The 23,334-nt window shown below is 37.9% G+C and overlaps 1 protein-coding gene across 4 annotated transcripts in view; it reads right to left on the minus strand.

The window, feature by feature from the left end:
- CEMIP2 (cell migration inducing hyaluronidase 2) overlaps positions 1-23,334 on the minus strand; it is a 74,714-nt gene that overhangs the window by 16,646 nt on the left and 34,734 nt on the right. For all 4 annotated transcript variants that reach the window (XM_081281605.1, XM_081281603.1, XM_081281604.1 and 1 more), the window contains 11 exons: positions 22,923-23,132; positions 22,378-22,583; positions 22,169-22,238; positions 19,375-19,503; positions 16,262-16,350; positions 12,597-12,728; positions 11,200-11,235; positions 10,291-10,446; positions 7,989-8,166; positions 5,474-5,689; positions 2,218-2,426 (listed from right to left, as the gene is read on the minus strand). In XM_081281605.1, coding sequence (XP_081137731.1) covers positions 2,218-2,426; positions 5,474-5,689; positions 7,989-8,166; positions 10,291-10,446; positions 11,200-11,235; positions 12,597-12,728; positions 16,262-16,350; positions 19,375-19,503; positions 22,169-22,238; positions 22,378-22,583; positions 22,923-23,132 — 1,631 coding nt within the window. The remainder of the gene's footprint in view (positions 1-2,217; positions 2,427-5,473; positions 5,690-7,988; positions 8,167-10,290; positions 10,447-11,199; positions 11,236-12,596; positions 12,729-16,261; positions 16,351-19,374; positions 19,504-22,168; positions 22,239-22,377; positions 22,584-22,922; positions 23,133-23,334) is intronic.

Consider the following 23,334-nt stretch of genomic DNA (forward strand, 5'->3'; position numbering starts at 1 on the left):
ATTCTAACATTTCACCTCAAGTGCATAATCCTGCTCCATGTAACTTTTTAGAATACCATCACTCACTGACATTTCTTCCCAATCCTCCCTGACTATTATTTGTTTCTTTTATTGAATTCTCTGGAACACACGGACAGTCTCAGATTGGACTTTAAGAAATCTCACCCTGGAAAAGAGTATTTCCTCCATAAAGAAACAATAAACACTTGAGAAGATAGATATGTAAAACTTGACTTAAATAAGCTATGCATACATGTATCAGAACATCATGTGGTAACCCATAAATATGTGCAATGCTTATGCTTTCATGTATCAGTTTTGAAATAAGCTTAAATTTACAAATAAAAAAAAATCTCTCCTTCAACACAATGTGGACTAAGCATTGGACACAGGGAGACTTAGAAAGAGGCTGCTGCAGGGTTCCAAGAAAGAGATGATGATGGAAACCGGGCATACTGGGGCATGTCTGTTATCCCAGAGGCTCAGGAGGCTGAGGCAGAAGGATTGTGAGTTCAAAGTCAGCCTCAGCAAAAAGTGAGATGCTAAGCAACTCAGTAAGACCCTATCTCTAAATAAAATACAAAATAGGGCTGGGGATGTGGCTCAGTGGTTGAGTGCCCCTGAGTTCAATCCCCAGTACCCCCCCCCAAAAAAAAGGCGGGGGGATTGATGATGGCCTGAATTCAGTCATAATCTGTGGGGGTAGAAAGCAGTAGAGATCTGAGTGACATCAGGAGCCAGAACCAACAGGGATGAAGAGGAAAAAGGCAGAGTGAGGAATGAGTATGGGAAGTTTTAGAGAAGTGCTAGAGAGAAGCAATGGTTCAGTGTAGAGCACGTGCCATCTGCCTAACTATTTCAGAGCAAAGGCACCCACCATGATGAGCACCCATTCTTGGAAGTGACCTATTTATAGCTCAACTGTAAGTTCTATTCCTCTCTGTTTACTTCAACTGGGTGTTCAAAGAGAATCCGATGAGTCAGAGCTTTATGACCAGTCAGGTGAATGAGCCATGGCAATTTTCTAGGCACATATCTGAGCAGCTTCATAGAACCCCACAGGCTAACAGCTTTACAGATCTAGATGTCTTTGCTCCTGCCCTTCAAAATACAGTGGGCCTCCTTATCTGCAGAGTAGACATTCACAGGATTCAACCAATGAACCCCAATTCAAAAATATTTTCAAAATAAAAAATTGCAGCTGTGGTGAAAACACACTCTTTTCTTATTATTGTTCCTTAAACTATATATAATTATTTGCATAGCATTTATATATTAGGTTTTATAAGTAATCCAGAAGTGGTTTAAAATATACAGGACGGTATAACAGGCATTGAGCATCCACAGATTAGTACTCATGGGTGGGTGGGTGGTCCTAGAAACCAGTTCCCCAAGGACACAGAAGGACAACTGTAGTCCCCTTTCTCCTATCTGACTTCACTTTGGGTCACTTTTCCTAACACCCTATGTTCCCATCTCATCAAATCCATCATTCCCCAGGTAGAGTAGGCCCTGTCCCAACTCTGATTTTGTAACAAGACTGACCAAAGTATCACTTTCTGACTGCAGCCTGGCCCCACTCCCTAAGGCAGATTTAGTTGCCATATCCTCTACCCACTACAGGGAAAAAAGAGTTTGGGTTTATCTATTCATTCAGGTTTTTTTCCCTGCACATCTGAGTTCATTTTTCTTTTTATCAACTGACACACTTGTGTAAATTAATGTAAACATATCAACTTGGATTGAGTTTGATATCATTGGGACAAACAACTGAGAAGGGACAAAATCATGCTTTAAGTCAGGGCATTTAAACCCCAACTCCCTCCACTTACCCACAGCAGATATTACCAATCAAACCCACTTTCTTCTGTCGAGTCTAAACTTGGCATCAAAAATCTTTTAATTTTACCAGTGCCCATTTGGAAAATCATATAAAACTTCTTCCAACTTCAGCTACAGGGACTTAAAGTTCAGCAGCCTACCTTAAAACTTATTGCTATACCTTGGTCTCAGAAAAAAAAGAAATGTTTTCAAAATAACAGGACCCAATTTATATAAATAATCTCTTTACTCCATCAACACAAAACATACAGCCTCTCCACAACAGGATCAAAGTACATGAAATAGGCATTCTTGATAGGAAGGAAATATGTTATTGTTTTCTTCACTAAGTCAGTACTTGCTCAACTGTTTGAAATGACAGTAATAGAAACATACTTGTTGAAGTTTACGAGGTATAGAAAAGTAGTCCGCGGTGCTGGCCCATTCCAATGGATGGTGTAACCCTTCTCCAGCATGATCACAGGCTGGTACTGAGGAAAGGCAGCCCTCTGGTTAATCCCCCGGAGTACCATAGGGTGGGATGGATACTCATCTCGTGTGATGGTCATACTAAGATTTTGTGTGTTCCATGTCTGTACATAGACCTTGAAAGAACAAATAAGAACTGAATGAAAGAGGATGAAAATTGAAATAACTATACAAATCTTTCTAGCACAAAGTCAAGGGTCTCTACATTAAAAAGAGAGATTCTGTGATCTGTGCCAGACTACATGAGCAGTGGCCAACTACATCCTAAGCCACACTTAACAATGCAGCCTGCTTAAACTAGATGTGGTCAGAACAGACCCTGCGTTCTTGCTAGCCAAGATCTTCATCATCAGTTCCACCACTGCAGGCCAGCTTATTCATCAGAATATAAAACTCCTGTGGCTTATTCAGCCTGTCATGAAATCCCTCAATCTGAAGAACACATGGGCAAAAAAAATTAGTAAACTAATGTGAAAACTGATACCCTCTACTCAAATCTAAGAGATTTTCCTCCAAACCAAGAGATGGAAAATTTATATATCTTGGGGCTTTGGCTTTCAATTTTCCATGACCTACATTAGCCCAAGAAGTCATTTTTCACCCATTCAAAAAAAATTATAAAGTACTCTGCAGCAACTGGAAAAACATTAAGCTGAGACAAATTTGAAAATCTTGAATTTATTCCAGTGGCATTCGAGCCGCTCTTCATGCCAAAACAAAACCTTCCACAAATGCATCTTCCAAAGGACAAACCTCAGAACAATTTCCTAAAACAAAGCAGTATCCAGTAACTAAATTCTCCAGAAGTATTAAAACGTTTGGAGAATATTGATGCTTAATGAAGAATACTTCCATATTTTTTCTGCCATTTCTTACAATCTTGTCTATAATGACTTAATTAAATATATGTTCTTTTGTTCATGTCTGACAAATTTAATACTCTTCTGTACTGACACCACTTAAAGACTTAAAAATAGATGGAAAACATACTTTTAATATTTCTGATTGTTTTTATTTAAATACCCACGTAATATATACTTTAATATATATTATTTTCTTAAGTCTTTTATTTATATTTGACATATATTTGATTTGGGGGGAGGTGGGCAGGCAGACATGTACATCCCCCACTTCCTGCCCAAGGATGACTGGAGGTGGCAAAAGTGACTTCAATTCTCTGTTACCACCTTTCTTCCTGAGTATCTTTATGCATCAGGTATGCAAAGAGCTCATATGCCATTTAAAAATGTTTACATACAGCTATAAAATAACTATTCTATCTTGGGATTCAGATGCTACTGTCTTTTGCCTACAAATGTTTGCTACGTTATTTCTACGCGAGAGCAAATGGTTACAGATGAGAACTTCCAGCCCAAATTACAAATTCTCAGGCGAGAACTCCTGACCCGCAGTTTTACCATTCCCAGAGTCTCCTGGGAGGTCCCTGATGACTTATTTTTTTCTGCATCTACAAGTACAAATGGAACTACTCTTCTGCTTTGTTAAGATAGAAAGATTAAGTTCCTACCTCAAATAATGTTAAAAACCCAAAGGGATAAATAATTATGAGTAAATATTGAAAAATAAATGAAAAATACATATAACATTTATTATTAAAATTAATTCATAAAAAGTATGAGTTATCATAACCATGTACTTTATAAATTCATAATAATTTTCATCAGTGAGCATCTACCACTTTAAGAAAGCTGACAGATACCCACATGTGAATATACATGGTTGACAAAAAAATTTAATGAAAACTGTAGCTATTAAAAGACTGAGGGCTTTTTATTTTTGGCTTTTGCTTTAGTTTTAATTCTAGAATGGCCATAGATTCCTAAGTACAGATGGGCAAACAATTTGAAGCAAAGGAAATTCTGATTAAGAATAAAATGAGAGAAAAAAAAAGAAATCATATTTTCAAACCACATTCTTTTCAGTATTATACTGCAGTTAATTTTCCATTCTCTCCTTGTCCCCCAAGACTTAGTCCTATATTACTTTTGTTCTGTTTTTTTTTTTCCTTCATGGTAATGAGAAATGCCATAACACAGAAGCTAATAACACATTAAAATAAATGAGAAGCACTGTCCAGTCTTTATCACATTCAAGCCCTTTGTCCTTGTTGATAGATTAGAATCCAAAAATTGTTTTTTTAAGTTTTTAAATGTAAAAGTCACATATTTTAACAGTCATGATCCAAAGTCAGAAGAGTGGTGAACAATTCCACTATAAGACGCTCCAACTACAGAAGCTTGAGTGGTAGAAATACAGTAAGCTCCGGGTGCTCAGAGAAGGAACAGGCAGAGTCCACGAATGCTTAACAGGCAAAGCAAGCAGAGGCTGGCCGTGGGGAAAGATCACAAAACTGGTCCCTTCCCAGGAAGAGTCCAGACGACGGAATAAGAGCATCTTCCAAAAAAATGGAGGGGCAGGAGGGCTTCTTCCCTGCCTTGGGGGCTTTCAGAGCCCAATTCCACTTAAAGGATCTTTGCTCTTCCTTTAATTTCCCTAGGTTCTAATCATCCCCTTTCCTTTATTCTTTTATCTCCCCTGACAGTCTATTATTAAATCCTAACCTCTCATTGTCTAGAATATGGGCGGGGGCAAGAGGGGTCTGCTTCCTTCAAAATTCTGGGCTGTTGGTGCCTCTGTTCTATAATCTCTTCCATTCAAATCTCACTGTCAAAATTACCTTTGCAGCTTAGAGCCCTGACTTTTCTGTGCCATTCCACACACTAAATGTTTTCCTTGCATTCATGTGTCTGTCATCAGGGTCACCTCCCCGAGAGGAACTTCCCACTTTAGTCAGATTCCCTAATTAAGTAAAGAAATATGTCCCTGAAAGCAAAGGATAAAACTTCCTCTAAGGGGACTGGGCTGGAACAGGGTGAGAAACCTAAGAGCCAAAACACAAGCGTTCTCTCCACAGCAATATTTCAAACCTATTTCAACAAGGGTGAATCATTTTGTCCCACTACAAATCACTTTTTCATTTGCTAAACTGAGGTGGCTTTCAGTAAAACTCACTCCCCCACCCCTGAAAAAAAATCATTCTTGGCAAAGCACCAATCACACCAAGAAGCTGAAGTGACCTCCTCACAGAGGCAGTGCTATGAGAAGCTTGAGGACTCAGCATCCAACTGCCTTCTGGGCCTACCTGGGCATAGGTCCCACTGCAAACCACTGCATTCCACTCAGTCACGTTGACACAGCTTGGATGGCGGATCAGGTAGTTGTCCATTCGTCCCACATAAGTATCCTTGTACCCTGTCACAGAGCCATCAATGTCATGGAATATGGAGTTCTTGTCCCCATCCAGCTCACAATCTTCAAACCAGGGCCCAGGTTTTCCAAAGAAGACATTCAGAGAGACCTGATAGCAGTGAAAACCAAGGACATCACAAAATAAGGGCTCCTGTCATCTCGGAATCAGCCTTCGATGACCCAAGTGCCTGCCCATCACACAACTGCTTTAAAGTGAAAACAGTTTGGAGTTAGGGTTCATTGTTGGTAACTATGGCACCCAGTCAATCAGAGTTTTCTACTTAATTAATAGCCTGCTTGGGGGAAAAATGTCTAAAGCCTTACAAAGGTCAATTGGCAAATATTGAATCTCATCTTTTTATTCCCATTTCCCCCCCCCCACTGAAAACTATTAACCTGCTCTGACAAAACTAATTATGGTAAGTGAAACCAACAGAGTTGAGAGAAAACTAATTATGGTAAGGGAAATGAACAGAGTTGAGAGAAAAAGAACTATGAAGTTGTATATATAGAGTTGCCAAAAATTATAAATTCCACACATAAGACCTATGTATTTCCCTGCATGCAAATTATACCTCAATTAACTAAAGACCTATTAAAGTACTTCTTTAGAGCTAATTAATGTGTTTCACCCCAAAAGCTTTAGCTACTTATTCATATGACTCCTCCCCACCAAAAAATAAGTATAGTTCAAAACTGATATATCATGTAAGCAGTAGCTTAGTATATCTGGGTTACTACTGAACTCACTGAAATCTGCTGAAATGTGTAGACTGCTGTCTCTCTCTCCTCAACCTGACCATGCCCCGCTCAGTAATTTTTATATCGGGTGGTTAATTTAAAGCCTTTACTAAATATGTACAAGTGACCTGCAAAGCAGATTGCAGATGATAGTTTATAGCTGTTTCTTATTTGTGGAAAATTACTGATTTCCTCTAACATTTCTTTATTCTTACATCACCCAAGGATATTTATCATTTAGATAAAGCTACTCATTGGAAAACAGTGAAGTTTCTAGTCAAGTAGGTCCAGGTTCTTAAGTTCTACAGTTTTCTTTTTCCTTTGTGCCTCCAGTGGTTAAATCTGAGAAAAGTTCATAGTACATTTTCTACCTATTTATGCAGAACAAATTTTGCAAACTATTTCTTTTAGAAACTATTCCCAGAGTATCACCACCACAGAAAACTCCAAGCAGGATGAACCACTGAACTTAACCGACATGCATGCTCTTGTGCTGTTATAATTTAACATTCCGACTCTCACAATAAATGCAACATTTCAAAAACGGCTTTTTAATGTGACCACATCAGTGGTCACTGAATTCTATGCATGGAGGACTATGGGGAAGTCCACATGGGCAGTAAGCAAACAGCCAACCTTCACACAGGAGAGGTGCTCTAAGGTTCACCATAAAGGGATGGGGATGTAGCTCAATGGAAGAGCCTTGACCAGCTAGGCCCAGGAGTCAATCCCTAGCACTGAAGAAGAAGAGAAAAAAAAATCTTCCTACTTATTTTATATGGGAAAACATCTCTTAGTATGGCCCACCTCTTAACCTGGGGTCACGTCACCCAAAAGAAAATCAACCAATTCAGCTGAGAACCTAATTTTTGCCCCTACCTCAGTTCTATGCATTAGCTGTTTTAGAAAACTAGATAGAGACTGATAAACCTATCTTGAGCTTTATTTTAAAGTGGTCAACCATAAAGTTTGTGACATGAGTGAGAGAACTGAGAACGTTGAGCTATTCTCCAGTTTTGGCTTATGTCACCACCACCGTGGACCTGGCAAGATGGCGAAGTCCTGCGAGTCCATAATCAGACTGTCCTGTGTATTACGGACAACAGGGAAATGGTGAAACTGCTAAGAAATTCACTTCTATGGGCTACTACACTATAAACAATGGAAGTCTATCTTCTTTGCAATTTTTATAAAATCCACCCAACAGTTCATAACAGAACACAATGTTGATCGCACTTCCCAGCATTCTTTTGTGTCCCCAATTTTTTATCTTCCATTTACCCAGAAAAACTGCTCCACATAAGTAAAATACCAGATAGGTCCCAAATCCTCCTAGTGGAGATGGGGCTATAGTACTAGCTTATTATACTCAATTTCCCAAAATCATAAGTCCTCATGTTCCTGTGACATGCCCCCTATGTCATCACTTTAAGTCATTTACCTAATCAAGATTATCACTTGAATGTCAGAGATACCCCAAGTCACCTGGGACTTCTGTTCTTGCCTTGAACTCAATGGGAAAGAGTGAATGGGATTAGGAGTTGCATGTATTCTTCTTCCCCAACATTAAGACTTAGTATAAACCCTTTGTGTTTTTGTCCTTCAGAATCTGTTATCCCTTCTTTTCCCACTAAAGTCATGTGTAGGAACCTTAAGAATGTACTTACATGTGGACCAAACTTCACAAGGGAAATGTTATTTCTGGGGGTTATCTGCCAGGTATTCTTCATGAGGAAGCCAACTGCACTGCTGTATCTATCTGGAGTTGGCACATATTTTTTGAAAGTACTCCTGGTGAGATGAATGGGCCCGTCATAAATCTGAAAGCCTCTAATTGGGAATGTCCTGTTAAAATACAAGATTTTGTTTTATGCAGATAGGCCTGCCTCTTGACCAGCACTTATTTGTGTTATACAAACTGCTAAATATCTTGTAAGCGCTAAGCATAATTCCAGGGTACAGTGGTAACCAAAACAAGTCCCTCCTGGAATAAAATATATACTGCAGTGGGAACGATAAACAAAAAAACAAAGTGAAAATTTCAGATACTAAGTGCAATAGAGAGAAAAAGACATAAACACAATAGACTGGGGGAAGATAGGCTACTTTTGGATAGAACAGAGGTCTCACTATAGAGGTGACTTTGGATTCCTTGCATCAACTCAGTTAAGATGATTTATTGAGGGCTGGGGGTAAAGCTCAATTGTGGAGCACTTGCCTAGAGTGCATAAGGCTCTGGGTTAGATCCCCAGCACCAAAAAACCTCCTCTGAAGCCACTAAATGACAGTAAAAGGCTGAAATGATATAAATAAAAGTAAAAAGCTTAAGTCCTCAGGGCTTGCTATGTCAAAGGGCTGGCTAGATTGAGAACTTCTTTGTATTCATATCCTTCCTTTCTCCTTAGCCTACTAATCATAAATCTTTAGCCAGAATTAATATACAAATCCTATAATATTCTCAATTCCTTAAGTTTAATTTCCTGTTGAATTCTTTAAACACACTGCAAAGATTTCTACAGTAACTAATTACAACTTGACGATATGCTACAACAAAAGCATACACCCTAGCAAGAAAACCCAGTATTCTGTATGAAAACCTGTGCATCGTGCTATGTTTCTAAGCACATAACTCAAAATGGTTCTCCCTCATAGAAAATATTATAAAAATCAGTACAACAAAAATAATCCATTCATCAATGTGAAATTTGTTTTGAAAATCTTCCTGGGCAAACAAAAACAAATCTGAAATCAAACTGGAGGACAATGTACAATTAAAAAAAAAATGAAATCAAATCACCCACCATGATACTGCAGCCCATTCCCCAACCAATATGGCTCCTTTTTTTTTTTCCCATCTACACTATTAGGAGAGGCAGGTGCAGCCTAATTATGTTAGCTATTAAAAAAAATTCATTAGGTTCTTTTCCCACTGGCTTCCATGGGATTTCTAAATATTATAGCATACCCTGATGCTCAATATTCCACAAAGACAAGCACCACTGGGGTACATCTTAGTGGCAGAGGATTAGTCTGACATGTGCAGGCCCTGGGCTCAATACCCAGCACCACCACAATAAAACAGAGTCTCAGGAAGCCAGGCACAAGGGCAGAGAAGCCAAGCACAGGCCACCCTTTGCCAGAAACTAGTAAAGTTGAGAGTCTGTTTGCCCAATTCTCCTACCTCTGACCCAATATCCAGAGAGTGCACTCCTTTAAGGAGCTGATTCTTGATTAATATGGCATAAACTTACATTTGAGATCTTTAGAACATGCTTTGATTTTTCTCTACCTGGTTTTCTCTCAAATAAAATGAGGACGACTCCAGAACTGAAGACTCATAGAACTGAAGTAGAGATTAATTAGTTAACAGTTTTCTAAAAGCTTTGAAGAATCTTTCTAGTGCTAAGTACTATTTTAATGGCTCTGATCATGCTGACAGAAAACAAGCCAAAAGTCTGCCCCTCCCCTAACACCTCAAACACTGTGAATTGTACAGTCGTGGTGGAGTTTTGAGTCAATTTTGGCATCAACCATCTCCTATTTTCTAGGACTCGTTTTCAAAAGAGGTAATTTCCTTTTTCCAGTGGCTATTTCTGAAAACCAACATCACAAACCGAGGGAAAACTGACCTAATGTCATAGTTTATGGTTTGGCAACTTTTTATGTCTCAAGAAAGTAAAAAGAAAAATAAAGAAAACACACCAGCTTACATAAGGTCTTATGTAAGAATTAAGAAACAAGGTAGACTTCCTTGTTATAAAATCAATGATAGAATCTATGAAATGACTAATAGTTAATGGATGAAATTTGATGAGGATAATATACACAATGATAATAACAGGAGCAACAGTAAGATAGGAAGTTACAGTAGGAACCAATCTATCCAGAATTATTACAGAAAATTTTTCAGTGTTACATTTTCCTTCTATTGCTTGAATTAAAAATCTCTATTACCAAAGCAATGTTTACCTATTCCGAGGTAATGTCCGAGGCTTCTGGTCTATTCCTCCAATGCCAAAGTACTTGTTCTGACCACCCTGAAAACCGTAATTCCTGCTTTCCCCAACAAAGAGGGATTCAGATACCTCCTGGCTGGAACCTTCATCACTTGGGAAGCTTCCATCACTGTTAAAATGAAGACAGTCATCAGCCCTACTCCTTCAAAAAATTCAAGTTTACCTCACAAGAATGCAAACTATAACTTAAATAGCTTAAAAAAACAAAGACTTCAAAGCCAATACCTTTTTCTACTACACTTTCAATTCAATGATTATCGAATCACCAGAAACTGACTTTAAACTGTGAAAATGCCTCTTATAAATTATTAAGAGCCTTGCAAATTACACAGAAACAAAGGAAATTTAATTTTGTAGCCACAACTGATTGGTCTCAAGCAACAGCACTGCAAATGAGATAATAACATGGCGACAACAATGATTACCATCCAGAGAAAAATATTAACACAAAAAGTTTAGTTCTTAATGCTCTAAAGTAGCTTCTAAAGGAAAAATATTGGTTTTTAACCTCCTGTTTCTCTTTCTCTTTCATAGCCTACTTTTTAAAAACTACAGTCTAAATCTCAAATGCTTTCTTCTAAGCAAAAATTATGACTGGCTTGTTCCTCTGTGGAATTCCAGCCAGATTAACCTACTGCTTTGGTAGGAATTCAATTAGTCAATAAAAATGTATTTTTGGCCCTCTAGTGGTATCAGAAAGAGGGTGCTAACTTTTTTTTTTTTTTAATGTTCATGAATAATAAAACATTCCTGTGGGTTATCTACTCTATTCTCCACCTGCCTCCCATCCCTGGAAAAAAATCTAGGGTAATTTTACCTGGCTTTATAATAATCAAGTAAGCATTTTTAAGCAATTACAAACCTGGCAAAGGTTAGTCCTATTCCATTATCTGCAAATCTGTAAGAGAACAGATGATGACAGAACACTTTAATTTACCGCATAAGAGATAATTCTCTAATACATAATTGTGAAATCCAGGAAGTCCCCATGTTTACTCTCTCCAATCACACAGAAGCTGAACTGCACACTGAAACACAAACTGTGAAGTGGTGGCACCTGGTTCAAATCCTGGCTTTGCCAATTATTAGCTGTGTGACCTTGAGCAAGTTATTTGACCTTTTTCTCCCTTGACTTTCTCATCTATAAGCTGAAATAAATAATATAACCACCCTTAGAGAATTCTCTTTCTTCATGTACTGGGAATTGAACCCAGGGGCACTTAACCACTGAGCTACGTTCCTAGCTCTTTTTATGTTTTGAGACGGGGTCTTGCTAAGTTGTTTAGGGCCTTCCTAATTGCTGAGGCTGCCTTTAAACTTGCCATTCTCTTGCCTCAGCTTCTGGAGCTGCTGGGATCACAGATAGGAGCCATCATGCCAGGCCTCAGAGAATCCTTGAAACATTAAATACACTAAATAACTTCAAGTATTTGGAATAGTGTCTGACACATAGTAAGCAGCATGTGCAAGCTAAAATTATTATTTTTAGAATTATTGTTTGGAAATAATTAGATCACAGTATTCTTTTCAAAAATGTATAATATGCATTGCCTAAGTCATTTCTACAGATTCAGTGTAATATCAATTTCCTCCCCGCCTTGGTGATAAAAGTCAGAAATGATGGTGAAATGCCAAGAAGCTAATGGTCAGTGCCAGAAAAAAAAAAAAAAAAATCAAAATCTTCTTTCCAGATGGTTGAACACCAAACCTTTAGCCCAACCTGCATCACCAAACCTTTAGCTCAACCTGCATCAGGCCTCTCTTCAAACAAGTAGAAAAAAAGAAGTGAGAAACTTCCTGCTTCAAGTCATGGTAAGAAATAAGTCAATAGTCTCAGTAAGGTGGAATTATACAGCTTTGCTTTGAATGGCAATGGAGAAAAAAAAAATCAGAAAAACTTTCAGGACTTTCCAAGAAGGGGGAAAAAAAATGCAGGTAGTTTCAAATATTCAGTGCTCTGACATAAACCACATTAGTACCTAAAGTTAAATCCTAAGCTTCTGTTCAATCTCATTGCAAAGCTCTCATGTCACCAGACAAGTTCAGTTCCAATAAAAGCACAAGAATGAGACGATTCCAAATATTTGCAGTCTGTTAACTCTAGCATACTTCCTTAGACCTTGTCTTATTAATAAAAATAATAATAACAATGTGATTCCAGGAATCACCACCATACTTTCATCCTGTTGGTTTAAAAAAAAAAACTTAAAAATAAATATATACATGTCATCAGATAATAACTTGGCCGAGAATACCCACGCTGAATTCTGCACGATAATATCCCCTCCTCGCACCCATGCTCCATAATCATTGTTTTTAAAAGCAATAAGTCTGTCGATGACAGCAGCAACTCGTGGCTTTTCAGGGTCTGCATCCTGATGAGGTCGAAACCTGAGGGTTTAAAAAGAGGGCAATTTTATAAAAAATAAATAAATAAAAAGGAATAAAAATTAGCTGTTTATAGTCATAAGCTGAAGTATCAAGAAGCAGGATTTAAATTTGGCCAAAACAAACATCTTAAGACATAATAATTCATATTTCAAATGTCAAAGAAAAAAAGTAACATTCATTTACACACAACTTCCCACAGAACTGCTTTTTAGCTTCTTACTTTTTTTTTTTAAGTCAGATTACAGAATGGACACTACAGAACATTATAAACACAAAAATCATTTTCATTAAAAACAAATACTCACACACCCACATACACACTTAAACCAGGAAAATTAGCATGTTTTCACAGACTCCTAGGTTTCCTGTTACTGATGTAAACTAATCACATAAAGTAATCGTATATTTCAACATACACATATGTGAATTGAATTATTTGAATTGTGTACTGGTTAAATGATTCATATGTAGAAATAAAACTGGGTTTAGTAGTCTAAATCTAAAATAGATTGTATTTAATTGATTTACTTATAAAGCCTGAATTTTGCCTTTTCTCTTTATTCTCTCTAAACCATTTGTGAGAACCTTAATGAAAAAGTCAAAGACTTGGTGTCAAAAACTATCCACTATAATGACTCAAACAAATAATCCCCTAAGTCCACTACTTCACAAAGTTAGGGGAAGAACTTATAAAAAAACAGACAGCTTTTCAAAAATCAGTTCAGCAGGTTGAGATTCTCAATCACACGGTCAGGAAATAGCCTTGGCATAATGCTACTGCCACACTGACTGGCATACAGTAGGTGCTCACTATCTGCATGATGTGAGAAGCAGCTCTGTAGAAAGAAGAGCAAGTGCACATGCCCCTGGGCACACATGAGCTCAGCACTCCACTCCAAGCATCCACTCCAAGCCCTGGAGAGCAAAGCAAGGAAGATGGGCTGGAGGGCAGGCTCCTGCCAGATGAGCAGGTGGGTCTTCATTCAAGGTGCAATGGGACCAATGGAAGCTTGGAATTGGGGGTGAGGTATCAGGTTTCAGCAGATTACAGGCTGCTATTTAAGAAATGAATGGCCTCCAAGGCCATTCTGGAGGCTGTATTTCAGGCAGATGCTGGAGGTTCAGACTACGGTGGTAGCAGTGCAGACAGGGCATTCAATCCAATTACGTGACTCAGGGCCTTTACCCTAACTAGCTCTGACTTAAGTGGTAAAAAGTCTGACTCTGAGTCAACACATACTCATCTGTCATCATACTTGCTGCAAATAGCTGTGCAGATATAACACAACATTAAGCAGATAGACAAGTTCTACAAAGGAAGCTGTCTATACAAGGTAGAAACTATTAAAAAAAAAAAAAACTACCATAAAGAAACATCTGATTTTCTGCTCTAGCCATCTTACCTCTTCTGAACTCCCTATCCATATAATTCAGTCATTAACCACTTGCTTCAATATCCTTTATTTTAATCTTCTTTCCCATGTGGTATATAGAAAATATGGCTAACTGTCCTGATTTTTCATCATCATCTATGTGATTCAGCACACTTCCAGCCTTAACTGTCTTCTGCTTTACCTGTACTGGTGGTTCTAATGTTCTGTCATTTTTTAGATAACATTTCTCAATTTCAAATCAAGTGCTTCCATGAGTTAAAATTTCCCAGTTTTGGATTCTTGTAAGTTCCCACACATCTTAAAGACAAGGAAAGGCTCATCTGATTAATTGTGAGTCAACTTCCTCTTTGATGAACTCAGTATCTTCTGGATCCCAAGAGCCTAGCATTTAATTTGTAGACTAGTCTACTACTCATTTATGTTTTAGCATTTTTTAGTCATGTCTGGATTATATGAATACAGGTAGACACATTCTATACATTAGTCTATGCAAAGTTAAACGTATGGAACACAGCTGCCAAATGTCTCATAACTCATCTTCTATACTAAGTTCATTCAAATGGAGTCCAGTTCCTTACCAATATGTATAGCACTTACATACTGGTAAGAGAAATAATGGGATGCAGAAGAAAGATTATCATTTTCATAACACCATAAACAAACCTCTGATAAAAAATTTGTTAAGCCATAATGAGAATTTTATTGTCAAATCTAGTTAAAATATCAATGGATTCTTAAATATGTTTACTCATCTATTCACACTTGTGTTTGTACATGTATTAATTATATGTATATGTGTATATATACACACACAGCAATATTATTTAAATTATATAAATGATTTTTGAAGGCAAGGAAAGGAGCCAACTGTGCTGTATTTAAAGAGTTACCTGAAGGCCCTAAGTTAGCAATGTACATATTACTAGTTCTACAAATTATACTAGTCCTACAAATTATAATAAACTCTTAAAAAGTGGGAGAGACCTTCTAACATAGATTTCTTTATTTGCTAATATTCTTTTGGTGGTCCATATATTTTTCTAATCTTTATGCTCCTTTTTATTAATTTTATCTTCCCTATATATCCATTTCATGTGTTGATTAACTATGAACTATACAGTATCTTGTGTTTTACTTAAATAGTGCCCATCATTTCTGGGCTTTCCGATGTTATCTGATCACAGCTCTAAAATATTACATTGCTCAAATTGACCTATGAGGCATCCTGATGAGCAATTTACAAATTACTTTCCCCAGTTTCTCCTGACCTCATGCCCTAGTGATATATTGCAAGGATTCTGCTTCACACTTAGATTCATTAACCAACAGTATGGTTCCTCCTTTATTCCCTTAAGAACAAATGGGCCTGGCATTCCTCTCTTAAATTTCTATTAAAAGAGCCCATTAAATCTAGCACCTGTTCAACTCCATAAACTGTTGAATCAACCTGAAGTATAGAAAAATAATATTTATACCCTGTCTACCAAATATGACCATAAGTTGCCATCTTTCCCAGAAAACTTTATTTCCATTTGAGACCCTTTATTTATTTTGGCTCACATACAGGTTGTAACAGAACTCTGCTGAAATGCTGATCCATATCCCAACCACATTCTGTGGTTATGTAGGAAGCAACACAGAGCTTGGTTAGGATGTGGATCTGAGGCCACAAACAACTGAACCAGAATCAGCTTGATCATCAAATCAGGGATCTTTCCCTTTGAAATCGATTCAATGCAATGTTCCATTTTGACCACTAAACATAAACTCTATATGTTTTGGTTTTGCAGGATTAAAATGAAACATCTTAGTTAAACTTATTTTTCAATGAGTCATACTTTTCTCCAAATATGAGAACTTTTCAACATCTCTTTCTTCTTTCTCTTTCTGTAACTCCCTCTAACATCAATTTATCACAATGAAAAAGGAGAAAAGCACCAATTTGTTGGCATTTCAGTAAGATAAATGCCCAGACTCAGGACCTGGGACAGCAGAGAAGTGTTTTTCCAAAACCCTCTGTAAACTTTCAAATCGTTATCCCAAATGTGTTGCCAGAGAAAAGTGCACAATGTGCTCCACTCGGAAAGTTCTGCTTTGGCAAGATAAGACTTGAGTGTGAGTTAAAAGAGCCAGCTCTACCTTGCACTGTTATCCAAACAGAGGTATTCCCTCGGGTCAGCAGCACTGGAGTTGGTTGTTTTGACTCCCTTGTCAATAAATAAGCCAGCCTGAAATACATAATAATGGACTAAAATAAATATGCATCCCAAGTTACACCTACATATATTACGAGTCATGTAAATAAGTTCTAGTTTATCACTTCTACCCAGAATGCATGTGGGGGGAATGGGATAAACAGCAGAGCAAAGGCATGAAAAACAATGACATTCCTGGATATTTTTATGACTTTACTCATTCAATCATTCAACAAATATTTACTTAGTGCCTACTCTGCGGGAGGCACCAAGCGTTATACATTAGCTAACAAGTAAAATATGATGTGCAGTTACTGAAGCAGAAACTATCAGGATGACCTGAAATTAAGTAAATAATTACAACCCAACACAAAAAGCTTATGGCCGAAAAAAAAAAAAAAACCAGACGAAGGCTGAGAAAGGCAGCAGAGAACGGCTCCCTAGATGTGGCCTTTTTCGTGGGTGGGACAGCACTGAGGGAATGTTTCCTCCTTAACAGAAGTGACCGCATAAAGCTGAAACCTTCAGGATGGGAAAGAACAACCATGCATGGCAGGGGAAGGCGGGGAGCAGCTGAAGATCCCAGAGGTAAAAACTCAGGGCATAGTTTGTACAAAAGTCTCGAGATGAGAGAAAGCATGGAACAGTTGACGGGGGGGGGGGGGGGGGGGGGGGGGGGGGGGGGGGGGATGCTGGGGTTGTGGCTCGGTGGCAGAGTACTTGCCTTGCACATATGAGGCACTGGGTTCGATCCTCAGCCCCACATAAAAGTAAATAAATAAAATAAAGGTATTGTGTCCATCCACAACTAAAGAAGTATTTTAAAGTATATATACACCAAATCATACAAAGGTGATATGCTGCAGGAATCAAGAATTCAAAAACTATCACAACCAAGGATAGCTTAAGAAACAAAACAAGCAATGTAGCTACAAGATGAAACCACAGTTGAAAAGGAGGAAAAGAGACAAGAAATGAAGTAGGAGATGACTTCAGTCCTCCAGAAGAGAAATAAAGATGACCTAGACTCATGGCAGGAGGAACAGGAAATCAGACAGACCGAGAACTTTATTAGGTAGAACAAGGTTGATTTAGTAGTTGATAAGATGTCTGGATGGAAGGAAAGGCAGCCAGAGTGGCTCATGTTTTTTGGTTTGGGCAACAAGGAGACTAGTGGTTTCACTCCAAGAAACAGACATTGAGGAATAGGTCAGGGCCTAGAAATAAGGATTTTAATTTTGAACATTTTTTTAAACTTGTCCATGAGACACTAAAATGGAACTCAACAGTCAGGCACATAAACATGGCCAACCTGGACTAGATAGAGATTCGAGAGGCATCAGCAACCAAAGTCATAGGGGTTGGTGTATGTGTTTCAATGATGGCAGGTTTCTTTTTGTGGACTCCAATACTTATAGCCTTTAGCTATAAGAATTATCCACTAACATAGTCCCAAATTTAACAAACTGAAACCTAATTATCCACTCATATTATTTACATTTACTATTACTATAATTAACAAGAGATTACTACATCGTGGCATATGACATCAACAATTTAATTAGAATCAGGTGGTTTCTGTACCATTTACAGTTATTAAAAATTGAGGATTTTCACTTTGAGATGTTACTTTCAAAAATTATTAGGCATTAACTCACAAAAATCATAGCAAAGCTATCTCCTCTCCAAAGTATTCACCAAGTGATTCTAAGCTCTTCAAATCACAACACATGTTTTTAAAGAATCTGAGTATCATTCACAGAAAGAATTTATTGAACCAGGTGCGGTGGTGCACACCTGAGTCAGTGACTCAGGAGGCTGACGCATGAGGATTGTCATGTTTGAAGCCATCCCCAGCACCTTAGTGAGGCCCTATCTCAAAATAAAAAATAAAAAGGGCTGGGGATGTGTGCTAACACCTCTGGGTTCAATCCCCAGTACCAAAAAGTTTATTGAACTTTGATATGAGTCACATGGAAGTAAAGGATTTAGTCATTTTATATATATAGAGAGGGGGGGGAGGGAGAGGGGGGGGAGGGAGAGGGGGGGGAGGGAGGGAGGGGGGGAGGGAGAGAGAGAGAAAATGAAAATATTTAAATACTTTTCAAACACAAAAAGAAACAAATGCATTGATCTCCAGGGCACTGGGGAAGAGGGTAGTGCCAAATACCACAGAAACTGAAGCTTCTGAATCACCTGTAGGTTACTTGTTCTGCAGCATTGTAAAGTAGGTCAAATATTCTTAAACAATATTTCACTATCTATATAATCAGTATTAAATGCCCAAGAGAATGTTTGACCAGACCTGTGATGGACGAAAGGAAGTATGCAAGCTTCCTAATCCCCATAAGTGCTTCATCCAACGTGCACATTCCAACCCATAGAGGTTGAAGATTAGAAAGAAGGTGAAAGAGAAGGAGGGAAAGGAGAAGACGATGAAGACACAGGGATCAAGTCCATGGCATAAGTAAACAAACTGTGTGTGTGTGTGTGTGTGTGTGTGTGTGTGTGTGTTGTGCACACCTGTGTATGTACAGAGTGCTGAGAGTGGAAAGGTTAAATGTCTTTTTGATCACAAATTACTTTCTCCAATGACAAGTTTTACCCAAAACTGACATTTTCTTTGTAATCTCTCTGATTTGAAGATGTCTCCCAAGACACAGGTGTTGGAAACTTAAATCTCATTTCAACAGTGCTGGGAGGTGGGGCCCAGGGGTATGGGCTAGGTCAGGAGGCTCAAGAATTGACTCATACCAGCCATAAAAGAGCTTGAGGATGTGAATTCAAACTCTTGCTCCTCTTCGCCCTCTCTTGGCCTTTGTACCACAGATAATGAAGCAAGAAGGCACTCATCAGATACGGGACCCCTCCATCTTGGATTTTCCAGCCACCAGAGCCATGAGCCAAATAAATTTGTGTTCATTATAAATTACCCAGTTGGTGCTATTTTGTTACATTCTGTTACAGCAGCACAAGAAGGACTAAAACATAATCATAAGAGTCCATCCTTTTACCCTGTAAATCATATGTACTGATAGTTAAAATTTAAGAACCTACCTTAAAACTTGAATGGACCCTGTTGTTATAAAATATACCCAGTGGAGTGAGTTCTGGTTTCTCTAAGAACTGCAATCCACTGGACTCCCCCGTAGGTTCCTTGTGGAATAAATACCATATTCCAGCATCCTATAAATGAAAGAGCAAGATCATCAAAGCCTTATTTTATAAAGATACTCTATGAATCACCCTCATACCTTAACTGCTTTGCCAACAACACTAAATCTTTGTAACACAAATTTTTCATTGTTTTTGGTCCAGAATTGACTACAAAAAGCTGTGCACACATCTAGCAGCCTCAAAGCATTATATGAGGCATATTTTTAAATCAAATTTAAAGAAATAATTGACTGATGCTAAAATTTCCTTTCCAAACAACTTTCTCTTATTATCTACTTTACAACATTATGCAGACTTAGAATCAAATAAGCCTTCCATGTGACCAGGACAGCACAGCCTTTAAGCAATGTGGTTTTGTTCTGTTTACCTCCAAACCTGATCAATAGATGAGTCATGCCTATTAAACAACTGTCCACTAGCATGTAGAGCTCACTGACTTCTTTCAAATAACTCCAATGCCCTTCCTGTCCTGAGGCAAATTCATGCCAAAGGAAAAATAAAAACCACCACATGCATGAATCGGGATGCTGTCTCCGTCTGGAGCCTGTCTGTTCAATTTCAATACTGCTGCCCATAACAGGAGAACAGTTTAAAAATTTTTGACAAAATGAGACATGAAAATGGAAAATAATGTTCTTAATGCCTGTAAAACTTTTTTTATATTATGATTGAAAATTGGCCCAATGTGAAGAACAAAACTTCACATTTTGGAACGTTGATTAAACAGGTTGTTCAAACATAAACATACAGTATACAAGGATTAATATTAATTCAAATTCAGTACACATTTGTTTAATGTACACTACATGCCAGGTGTACAAAAAGAGACTACTCTCAAATAATTCAGTCTTATGAGAAATACAGAAATAACTAAAATATATGTAATAAGTACTATATTAGTTGCCAAATCCTCTAGGAACATAAAGGAGAGATGAATTATAGAAAGCATATATACAAAATGAATGTAATATTTAACATTTTTCCATGATAAACATTTACAAATGGGTTTTAATAAAATAAACTTCTCTGAAAAAAATGTTTGCCTCTTCAACTCTTTTGGAAACAAAACAGACAACTCAACAGCAGACTTGAAGTGCTGGCGAGAAGTCCAGTAACATACCCCTATGAGCTGAGGACCAAGTGGGCCCTCCCAGAATGCAATGGGGTTGAAGGGTAGCATCTGTTTGCTGTTAAACTCTGTGGTGTCAAAACAGGTACAGGAAGCATTGTAAAAGGCAATGGAAAGACACAATGAAGAAACAGTTTGGTTTACTTTGGGTGGAAAATTCTGCCAAACACTAGCTTTACTGGAGAAGACTTTTTTTTTAGAAAGGAAGAAATCCACGAAATGAAACAGAACATACACAGGATGCTTTCATTATTCTTATCGGGGCCCTGGAAGGGCATCTGGTAATCTCACCTCACATGTTCACGGAGGAATTGAAAATTGCTTTATTCTTCAACCCTTGACTTCTGGAAAGAGCTAAAAGAAGCTCTGCTCTGGCTGCTGCCGTGCAAGGCAGCATAGATCAGAAGATGGTGCCCGGCAAGGCTGCAATCTACTCTCAGCCATCCCTTTCCAATTAGACACTCTCGGCACAAACTTCACACAAGCTCAGCAAATATTTGATGGAAAATGAATGAATAAAAGCCTGAAGTGATCAAATGCCCATGTCTTTGCCCTGTCAAATAAAAATCTTCCAATGACAGGGACCTCCAGTCTACGTTTTATGTTTTAAAGAAAAAGCACAGATATGAGTTCAACTGTCACCCAGTAATACTCATATTCTTATCTAATCCTTCAACTAATCTTTTACTTAATCCTTAGAAATGACGTGGGTATTCCTTTCCTTTTTAAGTTTTTTAAATAGTCATGATGTAGCAACACAAATATTTAGGTATTACTGCAATGCTGATATTTCTCTACTGTAATTTTCAGCACAGTTACAGTCTTAACAGTATTCGTTCATATTTTACATTAGTAGTTTTAAATCACACTCACTTGTAAGTGTAAATTTCTCCAGGTTTATCAAGGGAACATTTCTACCATTTAAAAAATATTCTATTTATTTATTTTCTTAAACCTTATTCGTGTGTGTGTGTGTGTGTGTGTGTGTTTGTGTTTGTGTTTGTGTGTGTGTCTTAAACAACTCAGTCGAATCATGGCACATCACTGAGTTTTTAGCTACATTATCAAGGACATAAAATACCTAAAAGCTCACAATCCCTGCATTTAATAAAAGGAAGTGCTACTCAATCAGAGTGACTACTGGGACAGTATTCAAGACTAATCCACTCCCATAACAAAAAGCTGAGACTTTCTTTGCTCATCAACACTAGAAATTGAAATGATCAGTTTCTTGACAACATAGGACTTAAACATGAGAATCCAGAAAGACCACACATAACATACTACAAATGCACTCTGGAGATGATCTAACCCTGGAGATCAGCTACCCTCTTTTCGTCTTAATAAACTATGGAAATGAATTGTCATAAATGATTTAGAAAACGCACCTCAGATGTCTCCTGCTCTCAACCAGACAAGCAGTATCAGAAACAAGGTCATGCTTGGGTTCCAGAGGCACACAAGACATCACACCCTTATAAACCAGAGCATTTATAAACATGAATAATACAAAAAATAATCTGAAAACACTTCAGTATTATTTACCTGGGAACCTGCAGCTGCATTATCAATTAGATGATTGTTGGGATGAGCAATCCAGAAAGTTGAAACAGCCCTGCAAGGCATTTTTGAAGGCGATTTAAACATTCTTCATGAAAAAGCATGCCCATTAACAACTTCCTCTAAAAAGCCTTCCCCCAAAGTCACAGGCCTTGCCCATCAAACAGGAGTTTTCCTCTCTGTCAATTACTCACATACAGTCAGTGGCAGGGACAGGGACGTAATTTCCAAATACTTTATCTCGCATGTTGATGCACATGGAGTTGTTCCTATCAGTGGGGAGGAGAGTGCCTGGCTTGGTGAGTAGTCCCAGATTGTGAAACAAAGTATTTCTCTGCTCAATACCATCTTCCAAAAAGAAACAATGACCTAGTGTGTCAAATCCAATGGTGTCCTTTATCTGCAGAAATACAAGTATATAATGTCGTTAGTAACAAGATGGACTGGGATTTAAGTGACAAGTGTGGCTCAGCACAGCACACAGTACAAATGCAAAAAGAAGCTTTGATCTTAGCAGAAGGGGCAAAGTCAAGTTTTATTTCTCACCGAAGAAGATAATTTGGGTGATAAAAAATGTAGGCTTCCTTCAAACAGAAAAACAGCAGAATTCTCAGTAACAGCAGTTTAGAGTAAGGTATGAAGAGAAATAGTTTACTTAAGCAAAACTGAGATGTCGTGGGCATTAAGGAGAGTCAACCTTTCAATGACAGATAATATCAACGTAATGGAAGCTACTCACCAGTAAGCCATTGGTCCCATGCACAGTGATGCATCTGGAGAAGCTGTGATGAATAGACAGTCCATCCACAAATGTTGTGTGTCTGTACCCGCCTTTATAATCCACATCCCCACACAGATGAAAATGAATAGGGTAGCGCCCCAGCTGCTGCTGACCCATGTGCTTCAATTCCACATAAGAGAGATGGACTGCAGTAAAATTTTTCCTTATCTACAAAACAAGGTAACCAAAAGCAAACTGACACTTCAGAGAAGAGGAAAGAAGCAAAAACTATTGTTTAAATACCAAACATCTGAAGGATACTACATGTTCAAACATTTCTTTTGCACCCTGTTTTTCCAGATCCCTAATTAATAATTTAGGAGATGCTTCATTATATAAGTGAATGCTTTAAAATGCCATAAAAATAGCT

This window comes from Spermophilus citellus, assembly GCF_964194105.1.
Source record: "Spermophilus citellus genome assembly, chromosome: 2".
NCBI classification, from domain to species: domain Eukaryota; kingdom Metazoa; phylum Chordata; class Mammalia; order Rodentia; family Sciuridae; genus Spermophilus; species Spermophilus citellus.